General features: G+C 37.5%; 1 protein-coding gene across 4 annotated transcripts in view; it reads right to left on the minus strand.

Moving 5' to 3' along the window:
• Window positions 1-899: 899 nt before the first annotated feature.
• The window catches only part of LOC109108120 (SHC-transforming protein 1-like), a 30774-nt gene continuing 8085 nt past the window's right edge, over window positions 900-23588 (minus strand). For 2 of the 4 annotated variants that reach the window (XM_042772394.1, XM_042772395.1), the window contains 12 exons: window positions 16306-16470; window positions 12964-13034; window positions 11702-11765; window positions 10554-10673; window positions 9116-9169; window positions 7861-7912; window positions 7501-7627; window positions 6711-6870; window positions 5467-5524; window positions 5006-5116; window positions 4049-4284; window positions 900-3945 (listed from right to left, as the gene is read on the minus strand). In XM_042772394.1, coding sequence (XP_042628328.1) covers window positions 3817-3945; window positions 4049-4284; window positions 5006-5116; window positions 5467-5524; window positions 6711-6870; window positions 7501-7627; window positions 7861-7912; window positions 9116-9169; window positions 10554-10673; window positions 11702-11765; window positions 12964-13034; window positions 16306-16470 — 1347 coding nt within the window. In that variant the 3' untranslated portion in view covers window positions 900-3816. Of the gene's footprint in view, window positions 3946-4048; window positions 4285-5005; window positions 5117-5466; window positions 5525-6710; window positions 6871-7500; window positions 7628-7860; window positions 7913-9115; window positions 9170-10553; window positions 10674-11701; window positions 11766-12963; window positions 13035-16305; window positions 19291-23588 lie in introns of those variants that run through there. The other 2 variants (XM_019121296.2, XM_042772393.1) reach the window with 2 other exon arrangements.

A 23588-nucleotide genomic window follows, 5' to 3' on the forward strand; every position in this document is an offset into this window, starting at 1 on the left:
AAAGAATTACACAATGTGGGGTTTTTTTTTTTTGCACAATTCTCAAACGGTGTCAGTTAAAACATGTTTGAATACCACCAGCATGCTGAGAGGGATGTAATCGCCTATGTGATGCGCTGCTTTAGAGTGCTAGTGACTTGTGAAGCTTGAGTGTTTTATGCCTGTGTGTGAAGAGATCTGGATTCAGGCCAAAGCATCAACACATCTGTGATCAATCATCCACCTGCTCAAAGGTTCTGAAAAAGGAAACATCATAAATATCACCGTACAGCTGTTTTAAATATCATCTAGTAATATGAGAATTATTCAGGCTTCAAAATATAGACACTAGATTTATTTTGCTGTTGCCTAGTGTGCCCTCTTATGGTAACATCACTACCTTGCACACACATATACAAGGAAAAGGCTAAATGATTGTGAGCCCTTGTTTCGTTTCAATAAATGTTTAAATAATCAATGCAAATGATCATTTAAGTATTGTTCAACTTTAATATCTTATAGTTATTGAAACCTCATACAGCTTAGAAAAACATACTTTTTTATTAGTTTGTTATTGATAACTAAAATCAAAGTTAAAATGACTAAAAATTTAACGTGTACATATATGTGCAGTGAAAGGTCCTCAATGACTGTCAAAATATTCACAAAAAGTGCGCTAATAAATATTTTGTAATAATGTGACAAGTGTCACAATGAATGATTTATGGGATTAATCTTCAAGAAGAATTACAGCAGTAAGATTCTGATATTTTACATATTTGAAGACATGAACCCCTTGAGCAATAGATTAATGCTTTTATATTTATTTATTTATTTATTTATTTATTTATTTATTTATTAATAACTGATCTAGATAAGAGCTACACAAAACAAAGGTAGGTGAAATGAAACGCACCAAGAAAGGTGAATGATATATGTATTTATATATGTAATCTATAATTTGATACATGTGTAAACATTTATGTTTTCCCCAAAGAACAACAACATAAAAATAATTAAAATAATAATAATAAAAAAAAAAAAAAGACGCAACATTTATATAGGCAAAGAAAAAAAATGCCTTTGGCTTAGAAAATAGCAAACAACCAACCACAAAAAAAAAAAAAAAAAAAGTCACCGTTACCACAATAACAGGGAGTGTTTCCATGCAACAAAAGGCCGCTGTGAAATATGAAAATGAGCAAACAGTTCAGTGGCGAGTCAGAGTTGTAAAAGCCAGATTATTCCAGCCCTGCATATGTTTGCATCCACGCACACAAACTCATAAACGCACTTTTTTTAAACTCCACTGTCAGTTAGTGACCAGATCCGTGGTGCTATCAGCACATACATCAAATGATTAAAAAAACCCATTCAATGCATTCATTTGAATAAAATTCACATAAGCCTGAAGGCTGGTCACATACAGTTTGGCTGCACATTTCGCTGCAGAACACAAGATCCAGGGGGCGCAGTTGGATCCACGTCTAGGGGGTGGAGATTGGTAGGTTCAGGGTTGGAGATGGGTGAGTTTAGGGTTCAGGGGGTGGAGAAGGGTAAGTTTAGGGATACGTAAGGTGGGAGGAGTTGGATCTTGCATTCTGCAGTGAGGACCATCTCTACAGTTGCGGCTGGGATCCATCTGGATTTACAATGTGGAATGAATGTTGACTCAAAATTCACAAGTGACATCCATTAAAAAGACTAAAAATAAAACAGTTGCCCATTTCAGAATTCATAAAGTATCCAGACAAGGGTCTTTGTACATCTGACTAAGCAAATCCTCATTATTTACATGTGTGATAAAAACAATGTGATTGCGTTGTCTTCAGGAGAGCCTGTCAAATCTTACACCTTTATGTTTTTTTTCACCCAGTCCAATCCTGTGAGTTTGTAAATTCCCAACAGATACATTTGACACAGATCCACACGGTGAATGACTGGTTTTAGACAGCTATTAGCATAGGCAAAGCTTATTTACATGTTCTCTTGCAGGGAATCTCATGTTGGTTTCTAAATGACAGATAAAAAGAAGGTGTTTATTCACATACTTAAGTTTAAGCAACATAACGTGATACTAACCGGTTTTATTTAACCCACAGACCAGCACTAAACTAAGCACAGTAAAAACAGCATAGCAGAATTAACGTGCTGAAGAAAACAAAGACTTCTTTCCCAAAACCTGTACTGAGCCTCACTATAAACTTGTGTCGTTTTTGCAGGTGATTATCTTTTCAGTTGTTTTTTTGTTTGTTTTTTTCCCCAGAAAAGAAAGTGTCATGATTACCCATAGAATTGAAAAAAGGCGACTGTGTTTTATCGGTGTGTCTGTGTTAAAGGCACAATCAATATCAGAGCAAACAAAGATGTAAAAAGTGGTTTCCTGTTTGCGGCTTCAACAGAAACTGCACTTGTGGCTGCAAAGACACGTTCAGAATTCATTTGGAGTGCTTTTCCTCTTCTTGGCTGGTGTGTCCCCTTGCAATACATGCTGTTCAAATGCAAAGTGATTATAGTGAAACTTTGAAAAGGACGCATGTTTTATAACACACATCATAGCCTCCTTACACTTTCTCTTGTAACTCAAGTCTCCGGACAAACAGAAGCAGCTGACCCCTCGATACACGTGAAGATCGATTGTCAATGCGAACAGAAGTAACGTCCACAAGAAAAATAGAACCTCCATTTCCCAGAATAAAACCATCCTGATGATGCCATCAGCTGATCGAGATGACATCATTGCAACAAATATATAAAAACTTAGTTAAAATGACATCATAAGAAGGCTTTAATCTTATCTCAAACTACAGTCCTATTCAGGCTTATGCACCCATGTCCACTGATTGCACTTCATTTTTTTTTTCTCTCGTCCCTTTTGTCCCAAGCTGATATATGATGATATGTGGAAAGGGAATGTTCCCTTTCTCCACAGACTAGTTTGTATCTCATAACGGGCGGCGTTAAGTCCCTCACAGCATCTGTTTATTTGCATAAGGAAAAATCCACACAGCATCCGTGCTGCTAAAGCTTTCCCATATGTCCAGGGGTCTTCCCAAATGACCAAAATTCCCAATTTTTCTTGGGGATCACATTGGGAATTCTATAAAGGGTTTGGTGAGGTTGAGATTAAGAGGCATTTTTGTGTGTTATCCCCTGGCGGGAACACTGGGAAAGAGATATTCCGGTGGGAAATACGGATGTGATTCATTAGATGCGGAAGGTGATCGTGAGAATGAGCTCTGGATCCTCTTTAAAGTTTTGCATATTCATCAGGCAGTCTTGACACCACAGCAATGCAAGATTTCCAAAGGACCGCAACAAAATGTTCTCTGAAAACAAACTCTTTGGATTTCGCCCCTTGCACTAGATGTGAATCTTTAGAGTGCTACAAAGGTTCTGCAGTTTTAGTACATTCACATCAACTCTCGACTCTAAGAATGCCCAGGCCTGTTGCCATGGTTACAGGTGCACCCCAGTCTTAATTCGAGACATGATGTCGTGTTTGGGAAGTAATGTCACATCCATTACGCATCTGCTTCTCTTTCAAACACCTCATAGTTTGGCTTTTTATAATTGCTTATTTCAAGCGACGTGTCCATTTGTCCTTGAGTAGAATGATTGCATCGTTTTTTAATTTCATGGACGGTAGTTGATGCGGTACAAAATTCTCTGTTTCTGTGAAGATATGATTAGCTTACACTCCCAACTGAAAAAAAATAAAATAAATGTTTTTCTCTAATAGAGTCTGTTAAAAAAAAAAAAATCAGGAAAGAGAGGAGTTTGTTTCTCTTGAATGTGTGATGGAGAAAAATCTGCCTTTTTTTTTTTTTTTTTTTTTTAAGCACGGCGATCAACTGGCTGCTGCAGACACACCTCGCTTCCTGCCGAGATGATTGGCAGCCGGTTGTCCTTGTGATAGCTAATCAAGTGACTGACGCTCTCGAAGCGGTGGTCTTTGGTGCGCACCTATGAAAGGAAGAGAACAGATGTTAAAGAATTGTATTAACATGCTACAGAATTATATAATGTTTTAATAAGGACAAAAGGTATATTTCATCAGATTACTCACCACTCCCTCTGGATCCACCAGAAGCAGGTGTTTAGGTTGGCCGCCCTGCTGTCCAGTGAGGACGTACTGGCCTGGTGTGGTGCTTGACTCCCGCACCAGGAAGTCTCCATCCTTGGTCAGGAGTCTTTCGGCCTGCCTGCGGCTTATAGGTCCGTGGAACCAGGGCTCGTTTTGCAGCTGCTCCGCCAGAGGGGGCGCCACTGTACCCGACACGCCTAAAGCAGCATCAAATGGCTCTGAAAGACAGAGCATGATATTGGTGTATCTTTGTAGAATTTACACTCAGTTATTCTACAACTGCACCTACAACTGAACTATTAAAAAAAGTACAGTAAACCCAAATATTCTCTACAAAACAGAAAAAACAACTCCTCCAAAACATATAAGAACTCTCCATACAAAAAATGTATAAATCTGGGCAATATATTGATATGTATCAAGTGTAAGGAGTTGGTAAAATTTAAATAAAAATATACTGTACACTACCTTTCAAAGATTTGGGGTAAGTAACATTTATTATTTTTAAAGAAATTAAGATTTTTATTTACCAAGGATGCATTAAATTGATCAAAGTGACAGTAAAGACTTTTTGTATTGTGACAAAGAAAATTGTTACAAATAATAATTTTCTTTTGAACTTTTTTATTTCAGCAAAGAATCCTAAAAAAAAAAAAAACCTTAAGTCTTAAATTAAAATAATTTTAAATAATAATAAAAAAAATAGTCAAAAACTGTGCAAATCATGCTTTTATTAATTTTGAACAGATTTTTACTGTATGCTGTTATATTAATGAATATGAATTTTTGTTTTTATAATTTTAATTGATTTATTTATTTTTTTGTGGTTTTTTAGTTTTTTTTTGATTTTTTAAATGATTAAAATTAAATCATAATTTTTAGTCATTTATAGCAAATACATTATAAATCAAGATATTTTTCCAAGCATTAGTTACTCACTCATATCAAATGCATCTCTGTGAGCATTTCCATTGGCTTCTGCTGGGAGGCGGGGTTTATCAACATTGACGTATGAGGGGTCATCAAACAAGCCTCCCTCCTTAACACCCACTGAAAGTGAGAAAGAGAAAAGAGAAGACGACTGTGAGGTTAAAGTGAGTTAACCTTCAGGTGAGTGCGCTTAAGCTTTGCCATTCTGAGCCCTATTGTCAGCAAGGCCAGCGATCCAGAAGCCACCTCTCAAAGGAGCTGTGTAATAGGTTTGGGAAGCGTCAAACAGAGAGCAAGAACAGTGACAGAAAAGCTGCTGACTCAATCTGCAGAATGACAGTCTCGGCTGAGAGCAAAATAAGAATGAAGGGAAGTGCGATAATATAAGACTTACACATACTATGTGGCACTATGAAAGGAACAGGGCAGGGATTATTAGTGTGAAGCATGTGTGTTTGTGCAAACCTGACCTGGTAGAGGAGGCAGAGGCTGCTTGTGAATATCGTTCTGGCTGGGCTGTCCATAGGGCTGAGGAGACACAGTGAATTATATTAACAGTGGAATTTCATTAATTAACAAATCAGTGTTTGTAAATGAATCTTTTAAGTGAATAAAATATTCTAATTCACTTTTATACACTGAATCATATTTCTTGTACACTGAAGTCTCTGTCTATTGAAGACGGTGAGCTCTAGTTTGAACTGAGTGACTGCGCTGGTGGCTTTTCCAGCCTGTGAAGACTGACTATAACATGAGCCAATAGCATTTGTTTGAGTTTATGAAATTATTATATATAATTTCATATACATACATAAATTCTGCAAAACTCAGGGATAAATAATGCTTTAAAATATACTAAAGAATTGTTTTAAAATGAAATAATATTTCACAAGATTACAGTTTTACAGTACTTTTATCATATAAATGCAGACTTGGTGTACATAATAGACTTCTTTCAAAAACATTAAAAATTTAATTATTCCAAACTTTGTTATTATTCCAAGCGTTTTCTATTTCTTTACTGTAGAGCTTGACAAATGTGACCCTGGACCACAAAACCAGTCATAAGGGTCAATTTTTCTAAATTACGATTTATACGTTATCTGAAAGCTGAATAAATAAGCTTTCCATTGCATTGGTTTGTTAGGATGGGACAATATTTAGCCGAGATACAACTATTTTAAAATCTGCAAAAAAATAAAAATATTAAGAAAATCCCCTTTAAATTTGTCCAAATGAAGTTCTTAGCAATGCATATTACGAATCAAAAATTAAGTTTTGATATATTTAAAGTAGGAAATTTACAAAATATCTTCATGGAACATGATCTTCACTTAATGTCCTAATGATTTTTGGCATAAAAGAAAAATCAATAATTTTGACCCATACAATGTATTTTTGGCTATTGCTACAAATATACCCCAGCGACATGGTTTTGTGGTCCAGGGTCACAAATGCTTACTCACGCTTAGCAGTCCACACAATGGAGGAAAAATGAAAGATCTGCTTTGTTGCCATTTCTAAGGAAATTCTTATGATTCTTAAACCCATACTGAATTTTCTTTATAAATTTTCAACCACACAAATTGTTATAAAGGACAATCAGACTTATTCTGGCTGTGAACAAATCAGTTCTTTTTAACGACCCAAATCCACTAAATGATTCACTCATAACACATACTGAACAAAACTTTGTGGTCATGGTGTGTCTCACCAGCGTGGCTCCTGTACTGTGTCCAGGACGGGTCCTCATGTCAACCAAGCCTCCAGGGGGAGGCTGTTTACCGGGGAAGTTATTGTAATACGGAGCATCTCGGGGTGGAGGCAGGTCCTCTTCCTCTTCCTCCCAGGCCAACCCATCAAAAGGAGCCATCCTAAAGGTAAAGATAAACATTATGATATTATTATACAGAGATGCTATTTGAGTGATGACAAATGATGTATTGCTTTGTTCTGATACCAGCAGGAACAGACACACACTCAATAAAAAGGAAGTAGGAACAGTAAACAAATTAAATACGCTATATATATATATATTATATTATATATATATATATACATATATTCTATTTCAGCTTTTTTTAAATTAACAAAATATTTGTAATAGTTTTAGCTTTAGTTAAGAATAACATCACTGTCACTGAAAAGCAACATTGTATTAAATAATACTTGTTTTCATAGAATGTATGTAGATTATAAAGTATATTCGGATTATCTGTCATCTTTTTAGATATTTTAATTAGAAATAAGGCAAAAGTACTCATTAGTAATAAGATGTTTTATAGTGTATGATGTGGGTATGCACTAATGTCATGATGGGTAAGCCACAATGTAATGTGTTTCAGCACAGACCGTAAACGCATGCTGTAAACAGACATACGGGATATTAAGGGGGTTTCCAAAGACTCTAGGAAGGTACCATCATTAAACAATGTACAAACACTCATGTAAACACACTGACATAAATGTAAATGTTTGCAACACTTGTTTGAACAGGCACATACCGATCATGAGGGGTAACCAGTTTGGGGGGGTTCTTCAGGTACTGTTTAAAGCGGAGTTCAAAAGCCTGGCCGATGGTGCTGATGACCTCCTGAGCCAAGCCCTCTGAGCATTCCAGAATATGACATGCTACACAATATCAGATATTGTATATCAAGACATCAGTCATGGCCACAAAGAAGATTTTCCTTAAACCTCATGTCATTCCAAATCTTTTGTGTAAATAATTCCTTTAAAGCCATAGCAAATAATGCTACATGTAACAAAGTAATTTTGCATTTAACATCAAATAAAGCAGTAATTTAACATTCACTTCCGGATATGACAGAACTCAATGTGAAAATGTCAAGGCGTATTTTTACCTCTCTGATTGACAGGGTCTTTGGCAACGTAGGCAACATACTCTGCTGTGTCCTGGGGAGAAACAGAAAGAAAGGGATGGAGAAGAAGAAAGGAAGAATGAACAGGAGGACATTAAGAAAAATTAGAGAGTAGACACAAAGAACAAAGGGACAAGCAGAAGAAAGTAAGTCTTTTAGTTGAGGCTGTCTATTCACTAAAGGGCAGGAAACAGTAGGGGGAAAAGAACAGAAGACTACAGACAGCAGGACAGATGAATAAGACAACTGAGAAAGAAATGACAGAATGAGAGTAAGGCTGATAGAACCAAGAGTAAGATGAATATGAGGAAATTAAATGTTTGTAGTAGGGATGTATCCACTAACCGACTGATTAATGATATGTACATATTTATTAATAATTAATAATAATAATAATAATAATAATATAAAATGCAAATGTTTTTATATTTAATATTAAATCAAATTAATTGAAATCAATAATTAAATATATTATATATAATCATTAAATAAATAATTAATATATACACATTTCAATTATTATTTTCTAATTAAATTGTTCGTTTCTAATTGTTCAATTATTGGTTTAAAATTTGCATTATTTATATATTTATATATTTATATATATATTTATATATATATATATATATATATATATATATATATATATATATTAATCAATATATATAATTTAAAATTTGTAATTTTAATTTAAAAAATATTTAAAATTTAAAATAACAAAACTTAAGATTTTATATTATTCATTTTATATTATATTATATTTATTAATCAATAATTAAATTACATTATTAATCATAATTAACTTACAATTTAACTATAATTGTATTATAATTAATAATTGAATGAATTTAGACAGACTCAGGCAACCCACCAACTAATTGATTTTGAAAATATGTAGTTTTGCACATTCCTCCTGCTGTCATGTTGTACTTCAGTACACTATCAAGGTCCTGGCAGTGAATGCAATCATTATTTAAAAAGAAATGCTATAACAATGACTACATTGAGCCCATTTGTACAGACGATCCGAGGACGTATGTATGTGTTGTTGACTCTGGCTTTGCATGGACATCCGCTCGGCTAATTACTAAACAGATTTGTGCTACAGTTGATTAAATTAACAACTGATAAGCTTAATCGAAGCAATTAACAACAACGATCGGCAATCAATGATGAACATCCCTAGTAAAGACAGAATAAGAAGTAGAAAGAGATATTGAGAGACGGTGCGACTCACTGGATCTCCTCCTGATGCAAAAGAGATGGACTGCATGTGATGGTTGGCAATAATCTGTAGGGAGAGAGGGATGGAGAACAGGACAATGTGACAAAAAAAAAGGAAAGGAAAAGTGAGTTGGGTGTGAATGTGAGTGAACATGGAAGTGACAGAGGATGAGTGAAAGTAAAGGATGGACAGAGAGGCAGACAAGTGGAGAAATGCTGTGGTGAGACTGCGGTCTAACATAGAGGAACAGAGCAGTTGTGTGCAGTAATTCTGCATGGTTTAGATTCATTAAGATAAACACACATCAGCAGGGCAATTACTCCAGGCCCTATTCTGGGCTCCAGTCAGCTGCCTGCTGGGCAGCCCGAACGCTGTTAAACCTCACTGCACTAATGCCAAACACACTGGCATATAACTGAAGACTTATTAGCGAGGAAAAAAAGTCCTTTGCTGCAGCTGTAAACAAGCCAGAGGATATCTGCTCCAGCTGACTACAGCATCTTTACATAATCTATTGGGCCTCTGGGTAACACTTATTTAGTTAAACGTCAACAAATTTCTAAAGATTAGCCCCTTGAAATACCCAATGCAGGCTACTTAAAACTATTTCCACTTTCAGATATACCAAACAAAAAATAAATTACTAAACTAAACTAAACTAAAATTTAAGACCCCATTTAAAACTGTCATCCATCTTGGGTTATCTGATCAAAAATAGTCAGCAGTGTAAGTATCATTTTTATATTATATTATATTATATTATATTATATTATATTATATTATATTTTTATATTTTCATTTAAGTTTTAGTTCTTTTTTTGTAATTTTGCTATGTGTGTGTGTTTTTTTTAGGATATTACCATTTAGATTTAAAATTTTTTTATTTCTGTTTTATTTTAGTAAAAAAAATTAAATGTAATTTTTTTTTTTTAGGATATATTGATTTATTTTGTTAAAAAATTGTTTCTTTTTTTTTTTTTTACTGCATGTTGATAAAGTGAAAAGAAAAAGGAAAGTAAAAAGTATATTGAAAAAAAAAAAAAATTATAATACGTTTTGGCCACACAGAACCAGCAAATTTAAAACAAGTATTTTAGCGCAATTTTATGATCTCACGTCAAGTGAGTAGAAGGTTTTCTCAGCTTATTCAGCGCTAACAATTTGTGATCAGAGCCAAACTGGTGTTTACACTAGTGTACACTTTTCAGGGAAATTAACCTACTTAAATAGCTTGCTACTAGCTGTCTCTACACACAGCACAACTAGGATATGAGAAAGTATTTTAAACATCGCAAAAAAAGCAAATTTCACTTTTAAGACATACTGAGAAGTATTTTATTCAGAGGAAGAGACTGCAAAATTCACTTCATCCCATCCTGCTGTGAAGAGCGTCTGGATAACGCAGGGTGAGGCACTGTATTCATGTTTATGTGCATGTGTGATGCCTAACCTGTTTGCAGTCGATTGCCAGTAGGTTTAGACTGCTGGTCGACACGGTGAGGTTGATTGTCATCCCTGCAAACTGGAGATTACTCTTCCCTAAGATGGAGGAGAGACAACGAGAGGAGGGCTGCGAAGAGACAGAAACACAGAGACTCCATTTAATTACACTTAACACACTTTCAGCTGGTTCCCTTTCTGGTTCACTTTAGGTGAACTGGGTTTGGTTCCTTTAAAAATTAACTATATGTGAAAACGCCCTAAAAGACATTTTGAATTTTACAAAACGTTTGACAGGTTTTCACAAAAATATTATTCTGTTTACACAGCTGTTTTCAATACTGATAAAAATATTACAGAGGTTTCTTAAGCAAATCAGAATGATTTCTGAAGGATCACGTGACACTGAAAACTGATTTTACTTTATAATACATTCAAATAGAAAATAGTTGTATAAAATGTAATATTTCACACTACTAATATTTTTATTTCTGATCAAACAAATCCAGCTTTGTTAAGCATAAGAGACTACTTTCACAAAACTAAAAAAAAAAAAAACAACAACTTTTATTTCATTAATTATTCTAAACTTTTGATGAGTAGTGTAGCTGTAAATAAGTTATCTGTGCTAAACCAATTTTTGATGTTACAAACTCAACCAAAAATTATTAAAAATATAATTTTGCAACATAGGCATTAATGAAGCAACATGAAATACCAGAATAAACTAGTTCCACATGCATTAACAGTAACTCAAACACTGTAACAATGCTGTCAGTGTGAAAGCACAACACAGCGCTTAACACACTATTCACGCGTGATGTGTGAAACAGGCCTGCGTTGATCATAAACAGGACAGACTATTGGTCCTCACTCACACATGAACCATTTAAGCAAATCGAAAGAGGTCTTGTCTTTCACCCCACAACCTCTGAAACCAACCATAAACCAAATACCACAGCTGAGAAACAACACCAGAGCAAACGTGTGAATGTGTGTGTTGAACATAACATAGCAGTATTTTTACTGGAAACTGGTCAGGCCTAACTAGTACACTGTGAGGTTTGTGAGCTGTACCTGTAACTAACAAAAAGCAAATATATTGCGAGCTTGAAAGTCTGTGTCTGAGAAAGTAAGATAAGAAAAAGCGTTGAATACCTTTCTCCTCCTCTGAGCTCCTTTGGCACCTGGTACTGCCTCACACACCACTGATATTGCCTCCCTGAAATATAAAACAAACGGTTATAAATGTACACACATGCTGGGTGCAGACTGTGAGGAGAACAATCAGATTGTTAGATGAGAGTTTCCATCACACTCCTTTTCATGCATTCCCAAACTTCATATGGCTGAGGGATGATTACATTAGACACACACTCCAGTCATTACACGTCCTGCCATCTCACACAAAACAAAAATTATCAAAAAAAAAATAAATCAATAAAAAAAAAATAATAATGTACAAGAGTGAAAAAAAGTCTGTAGTTACAAATATTTACTAACATATAAAGAAAAATGCTATATGAATGCTAACATGAAAATATTTAGTTTGGGTTTTTCAACCACAAATATGTAATATTATGGCATCCCTATTTAATAAATAAATCAATCAATCAATCAATAAAAATTTATATTTTTATGTGTATTTTTTTATTTAAAAAAGTGAAAGTTACATTTCAAATACAGAAAAACTAAAAAACTAGTCAATTTTCCAAACTATAATAACTCACGCACATCCTACTAATATTTTTCCTTGAATGCATTTCCTCTTCCAGCAAAACTGAGGATTATGCATGAAAACATTTTATCAAGCAGCTGCTTCTATCAATATTGAGAAGCAAATGTGTGTAGCATCCATTAACTAACACACACACACACACACACACACACACACACACACACACACACACACACACACAGAGAACCATGAGGGTTCCAGGGGATTCTATTCCAAGACTTTATGGTTACACAACAGAGCTGATGCCATTATAACGCCTTCCTTCTTCCTCCTTCTCTTTCTTACATGCAAAAGCACTGCATTTCAGTGTAGAATGTGTTGCATTTTGCATATAATGTGGTTTAATATGGCAAGTGTTCTGCAGTACTTATTCACAAGTGTGATAACGCAAGAAACCGAGAATGAGAAGATGGTTGTGTACGTTCATTATTTTAACATTTCTCTCCTGCGTTCTCTTTCTGTCACACTCTGTGAGAGATCAACATGAATTTTTCATCAGAGGAGGAGCTTTTAACCGGACCTGTGCGAGAGAGTGTATGTTCATGTACATGTGCATTAGGATGTGGAGAGAATGAACGATTAAATCACTCCTGTGGGACACTGTGGATATACATACACTGGAAATTTGAGCTAATAAGAGAGGAAGTGCAAGCGAGAGTGAATGTGTGTGTGCGTGTGTTACCTGGTAACCTGAGTTCTGGTGTTGAAGTCCAGCGCTCTCATTGACTGCATCACCTCCACGCAGCCCATATACTGCAGCAAAGACAAAGACGACAAACCTTCAGTCACAGCACTTCTTGTGCTAGTCATCCAACCACAATTCAGAACGCAGAATATGGTTGTGTTGAATATGGTAGTGTTGCACAGTTGCCTTGTCTCCAGATTACTGAGTTGGTCAGGCAGCTGTAGTGCATGTGGTTAAGTGGGTGTGTGTTTACGTGTTTTATGAGAACTGATACTCTAATTACGAAGCACTAATCAAATAAAGCAGTTCTCAATGTTATTCCTGCCCGTAGATTTGGATTCATCTGAAAATGCCACACATTAAAGAAAGCAATCCATTAAGCAGATAAAATGGACTTGGACTAAAATGGACTCACTGGGAGAACTGAAAAGCTGCAGAACACCAAACTGTTAACCAACATTTATATCAACATTAGGGCTGCATTACTTATAAATAAAAAATACAAAAAATAATCCTATCGCTGCTTAGATATCAAGGCATAATAATAACAATAATAATAAATATAGCTGCAAGCAGCAATTACGGGGCCAAGCACTACAGAAGCAAGCCTCAGACCAACTGAGTAATGAGTAATTTTAAGATTATTTTAGTCAAAATGGCTGAAAAATCATAAATACAACCACTAGTAATATGATTTCTTGGCGTATCACTTTTGACCAATAGGTGGCACTGTTACCAAAATATGGCATGGTCAGTGTGAGGTGACAATGGCACATACAAAGTTTGGTGTCAATATGTCAAATATTTGCAGAGATACAGCCTCAGATGCAGTTTGGCACTTTGCCTAAAATTTGTAGCAGCGCTGTATGAAAATGGTTTCGCTTATCGAGACGAAATCCATATTGTCACTACAGTCGGAAAATCATCTGACTCGATTTTGGTTAAAATTGGGCAAACGGTCGAGGAGGAGTTCGAAAAAGTATGTTTTCAACACATTAAAATGGCGGGCAGGGAGTTTGGAATGTCTAAGCGAAAATTGGTATCTATGTTGTTGGCATGACTCAAGGAATATTTTGACACCAGTTTTATTACGATAGGCTAATGCAATCAAAAGTTATTAGCATTTTTGGAAATTTAATAATTAACAGACTGAATAGCTTATTACTCTTGACCAATAGGTAGCGCTGTTACCAAATTGATGTGGCCTGATCAGTTTGGGGTGACAATGGCACATATAGTTTGATGTAAATATGTCAAAGCATTGCAGAGATACAGCCCTCAGATGCAGTTAAGCATCTTTCCAGCAAATTCATTGACGTGCTCAACCATAACCATTTTTGATATAGAGTCAAATTTATTGAAAATTGGACTGACGGTCTAGGAGGAGTTCGAAAAAGTAGGTCTTCAACAAATCAAAATGGTGGACAGGAAGTTCAGTCAATCATGGCAAAAATTGGTATCGATGTTATCGGCATGATCCAAGGAATCTATCAACATCAGTCCCATTACAATAGGCTAATGTAAGCAAAAGTTATTAGCATTTTTATAAATAAAACCCAAACTTTTTGAGTACCATCAGGGCATAGTGTCAAAGATGCTTACTGAGTTTTGTAACGATACGTCAATGCATTCATAAATTATAGCATTTTATGACAAAATTCAAAATGGCCGACACCCAAAATGGCTGACATGGGAAAATTGGATATCATTCAAATTGGCATGATGCATTTTTGATATCTCCTGACCACTAGGTGGGGCACAGTGCTAAAACGCTGCAAGAAGTCTCAGGTCATGCTTGTTATAACACACACCAAGCTGGGTCTCAATATGCCTAACTGTTGCAGAGATATAGCCTAAAATGCATTTTTGCATGCTTTTCGTAGAATTCTTTTGCATGTTATTCAAGAACGGTAGGACGAATCAACTTGAATTCCATAACTTTTTGCCAGCATGGTCTGAAGATAAGTTAAATTTTCATGACAATCAGTGCAACGGCCTAGCACGAGTTAGAAAAAGTAGGTTTTACGAACAATTAAAAATAGCAAAAAAACTAAACCTTGCAATTTTTTTTAGTTTGGAGTTCATTCAACTCCGCATGAGCCATGGATTCAGAGGACTGCAGAGGATTCAGAAGAGTTTCATTTTCTGACTTACGGTTCAAAAGTTATTAGCATAAACATGAGTGCAACTTTGGATAAGTGGTGGCACTAAAAAGTTTGAGTTAGAGACTGCAAATTTGTTATGGTGACTTTTCTCACTGTCCTCTATCAATGTGCCAAATTTCACAACTTTCCCATAAGCGGCTCTATGGGCTGCCATAGACTTGCGGTGGAAGAAGAAGAAAATCACGCTAACGGATACAATAGGTGCCTAAGTACCTTCGGTGCTTGGCCACTAATAACCATCATCATCAACAACATCATCATTATAATACCCACAAAAATGTGCAGAAACGACCAAGTAATGCTTATCGTCTTCAAATAAATGTTTTGCCTAAACTCTGCTCCCAACAGAAATAGTATATGGGTGGGTCTTTAATTGAAAACAAACAAACTAGCAAACTAACTAAAATAAATATATTTCAGCCCACTTTTCATGTATAGCTCTTTTAATAAATTATTTTTAGTAGTAGAAGTAGTAGTATAAAAATGTAACTCAAAAAATACTGTTGTAGTAGTATAAAAATGTAACTCAAAAAATACTGTTGTAATATTGTTTTGGTTTATTTATTGGGCGGACATTTGTTTTTGTTTGTGTATCTATATTGGAATTTATCAAGAGCACTGATCCAGTACCACAATGCAAGGGTATACAACTGATGTATGCTCAACATCTAGCTGTTAGAGAACACTCATGCATATCTGGCCAGAAACCAGTGTCTGCAGAACTTCCAGTGCACCCAGTCTCCAAATTCACTCGTTCGTTTTCATTCACTCATTTAGTGGACTATATTAGTGAAGTAATGTAGGTAATAGGCAATGAGGGTGCGGGGGGCAATTTCAGATACAGCTCTGGTCTTTGCCATTGAGAATGGGTAACAATTTTCTATCTGGATACTGTAGATCAGCCGTGGGCCCTGTGTCTCACCTGGTTGCCTGTTGACGGCAACATTGCTCAAAAAGTTGCCCCGTTTATCATCAGCCTTAGACTCTCTACGAATAGGCTGATGACCTGAATCAAATGTGTTTAACAATGGAAACTAGGTTCTAGGGCATTGTTTGGTTGTTTGTTATTGTTACTGAGTTCTAGATGGCTGGGTGGTCCAAGTCTCTATGAAAAGAAACCATGGGTGGTAAGAGGACAGAAAACTGGATGGACAGACACATACATGCATCTTACCCTGACAGTGTAGGAGACCCCAGCTGTGCTGACCACACTGTCCGAGTGCAGCCAGCCTCGGGTGGGCTTGTTGACAAAGGATCCGTGTCGCGTCCACTCATCTCCACCGAGCTGGCCCCCTTCCACACGGGCCCTCCGCGAGGCCCCACCCAGCCGGTTCATATCCTGTGGGGGACGAGGAGGAGGAGATGGGGCTGTTAGAGAAAGGACAGGAAGAGGAGGAGAAGAGTTGGCGGTGGAGGTCCGAGTGTCTTCCGGAGACTCTCCCAAACCTCTGTGACCACCCGGAATGCTTGCCGGCCTGCTGGAGGCCTTCAGGCCTGGGAGCAGAGTGGAAGACACACCCAGCCGCAGGGCTCCCATCCTGGGGAAAAAGGAGCAGAGGGTGGTGGGGCTGTTTTCAGCCTGCCGTGGAGACGAAGAGGGGAGGATGGGAGTGAGGGAGGAGGAGGAGAGAGAAGGAGGGATGCCAGGGGGGGTGAGAGGGGTGAGAGGAGCAGAAGAAGGGAGAGAGGGATTGGATGCCGTCTCGTCTGTTGAGCTGAAGGAGTCGCTCCTGAAGGGCGTGTATTTGGTTTTAGGGACGAGCTCCATGATGTCTCAGCCGTCTCGGTGTCCACTAAACGTCCTTATATGTCTCTCCACGTCGCTCTATCGCAATCGATAACTTGTCTTCGCTTGTCTTTTATAGTCCTCTTTTTTTCTGCATCTACTGATTCCTTCATCATCACACCAAAGAGATGACAGTGTGCACACTGTTCAGTCCGGAAAGTATCAAAAACAGGATGTGAAAAGAGACAATAAAAGCTGCTGTTGTCATACACAGCGTGTAGGTTTTGCATCAGATCTTAAGTCTGCATAGAGCTTCTCAGGACACTATGAATGTCTAAATATAGAATGATTGTCATGAAGTTATTGGAATAGCGATACATAAGTGCTCCAGACACAATCTATCTCGGTAGATGCGTGAAAGAGAGTACTATTGTGTTTTATATGCATGCGAGTGAGTTTACGTGCATGTTCATTTCTCTTTGCATGTGCTGGGCTCCACTCTACTAGCTCTTGTCAGACAGACTCCCATAAAAAGCCTATTAGCTGCAGCTGAGACTTTGAGAGAGGAGGCTTTCGTCAGACAGACCGATCGATAGAGTGAGAGAGGAAGAGAGCTGGAAGAGATGGATGGAAAATGCTAAAAGTACTGATCCAGTGAATGTGGATCATTTAATGATGATTCAAACTGCTGCGCTCAGTGATGATTAGACTGGCGCAGATCAACATAATCCTCATCGCTTGGTTTAAAAACTTAATTTAGTCCAGGTGTTAAAAAAAAAGTACACCAGGCATCTACAACAAGGGGTCCACTGTCCTGTTAACTATCACTCAATCAGAAGACAATCAGAAGAGTTCAGAAGCTAAAGTGCAGCTAAATGTTTCATTGTTCCTTCAACATTAATAAATCTATAACGCAAAACTGAAATGTAACATACAAGTTTTTGATTCTGTACATAATAATGATTATTTTAATGGGTTTTAAGCATCATACATACATATATATATAAATATATATATGTATATATATTAATATGATACTATACAGATTTTACTATAAGTCAGACTTAAATTCAACACTTTTAATACAATATATAAAAGGGGGACCTGATGTACACTATTTAGCACCTAAATTACATGAAGTCTGAGTACATGCAGGTTTATTTGTACCGTAAGTCTAAATCTGCCACCTCACGTCCTGTCACACATCAGAAAGCGCTTAGAGCTGACACATCCCCATCTTTTCCTGTCACTCCCTTTCCCTCCTCTTCCAGATGATTGTGGGACCTCTGTCGCCAAGCCGAGCTCTATCCCTATCTTTTTCCTCCTCTTCCTCTCGTCTTTTCCAGATCACCTCCGGCTGCGCTGCTTTCGCGCCCTCGGTGCCCGTCCCTTTAAGTCTATCCTCCTCTCTATCCTTCCTCTCCTGGAATCCCTCCCTCAGCCTCCACACCGTGTATCCCACAGTGTTCCTCCTCTCCTCCTCCAGCTTCTGCCTCTCCAGCTCTCTCTCCCTCTCCAACACGCTCGCTCTCTTCTTCCAGATAATCTCTCGCTCCCCCGCACCCCCTCCCACGTCTTCTTTCCCGTTCTCCAGGCTGTCCTGCTACTCCTATTTGCCTTTAAAAAAAAACAAAAAAACACCTGAGAGCCTCTTTGCGATCTTCAAATTAGCGCAATAATTCACTGGATCAACAAACTCAGGAAAAAACTATTTGATTATATACACAGATAATTAACCCTGATAAACAACAGTTTGTAGAAATATGATTTAGAAAAGGACAAGTGACTCAGAAAGCCCTGAAACAGTTATGTCAAAGTTAAATATGGCTGTATAGAAGATAACATGGGTTCGAGCACCATTGAGAGAACCACTGGTTGTTTGGTGTGATCTGTGAAGAAGTTAAAGTGTGACAATCCAGCCGCAAGGGGACTATGATGTTCCCAAAACAAGCACGTTTCAGCAATGTCGGGGTGACGGTAATGAGACCCGACTGGCCAAATCTGAAGTCCCGCCTCCAGAGATCTGCTCATTAGACACTAACTAGAAAATCAATCAGATGCTCAATAGCCTAAATGACACCTTAAAATCAGGCAAACAGTCTTGGATTGACCAGTTCTTTATAGATCTGTTTCCTGAGTGAAAACCTACCCTCTAAACGTCACTTAGCAAAGTCAAACACCAAATTTCACCGCACCAATGTGCATCCCTAGTGTAAAGCACTTTAAAACCTCTGATAGAGAAGCAACAGTCTTGTAACCTCTAACAGTTCTGAGCTAACAGATCAGGGTAACTCTAAACCTCACAAATGATGTGTATATATATATATATAGACCATTAACAGTTTCTACTGGTGTTATGAATGCCAGTTTATAGCCAAATCCAGCCGATATGACCAAATCCATTCTTGTTCTATGTACAATGGTTTTCACCGTATATTTTTTTTTTATTTTAGATTAGAAAAAAAAAAATTGATTTTGTTTCTATTGTTGTGGTTTACTTTGTCCATTCAGGTGTTTCTGATTGTTTTTTTTTTACTCTTTAGCACCAGTGTGTGACCAAAAAGAAGCCTTAGGGCTTCAAAAGGACAGAGTGTCTTGCCTCAGATGTGCACAAACTAATCCGAGACATCCCAAGTTGTTCCTACAGATGTGACTGGCAGTCAAAGACAACGATGCGGCCCTATTATCTCAGCTGGAGTGCGACAAGAACCGAGAGACAAGAAGGATTTATGTGCACTCCATTGCATCTACAAAGTGCCACGTTAGTGGTGCTATTGGGCCATTCTTATGGAGAGATTCCTCACAGAGGACCTGTAAATAGAACCACTCAGACCTAGTTGACAAAGCGCAATAAGTTATGAGACGAAGTTCGTAAACCATATCACGACGACATGGCACAGAACCAGTAGTTTAGTGCTGCAGAGCTCACTGTACTCAGTATAATTCAAACAGCTTTGCTCATTTTATTTATTGTGCACTTACAAAGAAGTGTCCCAGACTTGGCTGTATTACCGAGTCGCTCATCGTGTCATGGACTTTATTGACGTCAACACAACATGGCACAGAAATAGCACAGTGTTTAGGAGAACCTGTACAGAGAAGTAGAAATCCAACTATACATATATATAACGTTTAAATAATATCATAACATTTTACCACACCATGGTAACCTAGCTTGGGTGTAGCACCTGTCGGTTAGGAATATGGCAAAATCCCTGTTTTGATAATGATGGGTTGCTTCAGAAACCATTACACATGAGTGAACGAGTTGCCAACCCAACAGTGGCTACACTGTATCTAAAGGCTGAGAGGTTCCTGTTCATCTGAAGTGAAACCAAAGGCAAGTAAACCAACCACATAGAGAGACTACTGTCATGCACAGGTGTAGTTAATAGGCTAGACTGTATATTTATGATTAATGTAAGCTGAAACGGCTAATCTCACTGTCCTAAAGGTTAATCAGATGTTGAATTAGTGCAGCTGAGCTCCAGCACAGATGGAAAAACCTGAGTTTAACTACACCATTTCAATATAAAACATCATAAACAATGATTTTGATGGTCAGTGAAAAAATAAGTCCAATGTTGGAAATGACAACTCTGATTTAGAGATTGGCCGAATGTACTAAAGAATCCGAGCGAGCACCTTGAACTCTCGTAAGGTCTGAAGGCACGACTCTTTCCTAATTCTGGCGTCACTGAACACAGAGTCTGATTAAAAGCATAACTTGGGACATTGCAACACGCTAGCGCTGAAGTTGTAAAAGACAAAGCATTGAGAACTTAACATGCCAATGAAACTGTTGCCATGGTAACAGACTAAGGAAAAAAACGTGCGAGACAGAGTCGTGACACAACCCAAACAGAGGCCGACAAGTTTCGCCAACACAAAACCTGTCAGCTCTCTTCCCGTCCAATCACGAGAGCTCAGAGCCAGCATGAATCAATGTTCTGCAGCGAGCTCTGGCACAGGACAGGAAAGTTCAACCGCTGCCGCCACAAACACCAAAGTGGTGATTAGTGTTGACATACAAACTCAAAAAGAACCAGACACACATCTGAACACATGCACAGAGCGCAGTCTTGGCACTGGTCCAAATGAGAAAATCAAATATTGCTCGAGTACACACACACACTTTTTTAGAGAGAAGTATTGGCACTTGTGCCTAAAGACAGCAGAACTAGCTAAAGCTAAAAAATAGTCCTGATATCTATTAAATATCTACTGATATGATATCTATGAAAGCACCTGTTTATACACTAAAAATAAAGATATCCAAGTTTTGCATAAAAACCCTGATTTTTGTCTGCATAACTCTTAAGTAACTCCAAAAACATTGTTTTAATACCAGACATCACTATGTAAATTAAAAATACAAGAGTTTGTAAGTTGTAATCCTAAAAAGTCAACATAAAAGAATTTAAAGAGCTTTTTTTTTGTCCTCACGGTGTAGTTGCTGCAGAAAGTAAGAACGTTTTTTCATCCACTATGTCCTTGGATTAAAAAGAGAACGAGAGAGCCACATTTTAGGTAAAAACGAACGACCTCCATGTTCAAATCATAATCACATTAATATTTAAACAGTGCCAGGCAATTCTCCTCCTTCTCCTCTTTCTCCCTCACATGCTTTCTGGCTCAGTCCCCTCCCTGAAAGACAAAAACACGCTTTTTTCTTTTATCCTTTTCTTCCGTTCTCTTTAAAATCACAAAGTCACGCCGGTTCCCTCGTTCAGCGTCAGTCTTGTATAGCCTCACTTCTTTGGAACGGCGTGATGTACGGTACAGCGTTCTTCTTTTGGTCCTCTCCTTCCCCAACAGTCTCTCATCCTCTCCTCTCTCCACCTCCGTCTGTGTGTGAGGAGCGATGTAGCCAACTGTCATCTATTCTCCTCTCCTCCCTGTCTGGTCTATCGCTCTCTCTCTCTCTCCCGCTCTCTCTCTCTCTCACTGATGCTAGTGCTGATTCCCCCTGCACTCCTGCCCCCTCCTTCCCTTTCTCTCTCGCTCTCTCTCCTTGCAGTGTCAGTCATTTATGCATTTATGAGAGTGTGCATGCATGCACAAGCAGCCGAGCACCTCTCTCTCTAATGCACACAATTATGATGAAAGAGAGTAAGCGCATCAATGGATGGAGAGAAAAAGCAGATGAGGAGCATGAAGTCTGCCCTCAACGCTCCTCCCACGGTAACTTAAGAGCAAGCAAGTTGGGGGCTATTCATTTCTGTCTACTTCCTCTTGATATTCCATAATCCTCCACAAAATTTCATAAATCTGACACTTTAAAAATATAGATCACCTTGAAATGAAAATTCTGTCATTAATTTACTCACCTTGTGTCGTTTTAAACCTGTATGACTTACTTTCTTCTGTGGAACATAAAATAAGATATTCTGAAAAACTGTTTTTGTCCATACAATGAAAATCAATGGGGTCTTAAACAAAACTACACTGGACCCCATTGACTTTCATTGTATAAAAAAAACCTCATTTATTTGGAATGACATGAGGGTGAGTAAATGATGTCGGAATTTTCATTTTTGTCTGAACCACCCTTAACCACATCAACAAAGCAAAATGCAGGTCATTTGATGCCATCCTCAAGGTCATCTTGGTGTACGCGCTTACAAATCCAGACCAAAAACGCAATAAGCATCTAATCGATGTGTCAGAATAACTAGAGGGTTGATTTGTGAGTCATTCAGTCGAGTGACCTGAATTCAGGGTTATGAGGAAGAGTCAGCTGAACTACAAATCCCAGAGTGCACTCTGTCCGAGCTCTTGCTTTCTAAGGACACAGGGGACTGTGTATGCTGCAAAGGTGCATTGATTCTTTTTTTTTTTTTTTTCGCTGCTTCTTCCCTGTCACATCTCTGTGCTGAAATGTCCATCAGAAACGTCTGGAAGGAAGGAATATTCGAGCTTAAACACAGTTGCATCATGGTCCTTGGCTCCAGGGCATGGGCATGTCTGGTGAGCATACACACTTAGAGCAGACAGGCGGAGGGGGAGGGAGAGAGAAAGAGAGAAGATGCAAAACACACATATAGGAAAGAAAAACAGCTCGACAATCACAAGAAATTAATTAATGCAGACAAACATTTACAACAGGGTAAACAAACACATGATCAATGCAAAAAGACAACTGATTCAATTACACACTTTTAAATTTGAAGGTAACAGACAAACAAACAGCAGGGCTCAATAATAAGGATGGTGACAGTGTTTTGGGCCAATTGACAGAACTGTTACTCAGCCTCTCAAGCCAATACATCTTACATTTATTGGTGATGATGACTTCAGCATTAGAAATGGTTTTTGCAACTTGTGCTGATGTAAATATGTCACCAAGATAAGATTATATATACCCCTAACATGGATGAGGCTTTGCCAAAATGCAAGAATTATTGGTGAAAGTAAGGGGTGCGCAATATATTGGTACCAGATTGGTTATCAGTCAGTATTAAATATTTTTATTTATAGGTATCAGCCAATATTGGAAAAATTAAAAGGTCATTTAGATTACCTTTGCTGGCATCTAATAAGTCTTTAGAACACAAATAAATTAATAACTGATGAAAGTGTGATAACATGAATGGTTTAAAAAAATGATTGAAAAATGATTAACAAATAATGTATATGACATTATTTACCAGCAAAAATATATATTTTAAAATTCGCTTTAATTTTGTTCCTGAAAAAAAAAAAATTTTTTGTGATGGGCTCAGAAAAAT

This window comes from Cyprinus carpio, chromosome A16 (assembly GCF_018340385.1).
Source record: "Cyprinus carpio isolate SPL01 chromosome A16, ASM1834038v1, whole genome shotgun sequence".
Classification (NCBI taxonomy): Eukaryota; Metazoa; Chordata; class Actinopteri; order Cypriniformes; family Cyprinidae; genus Cyprinus; species Cyprinus carpio.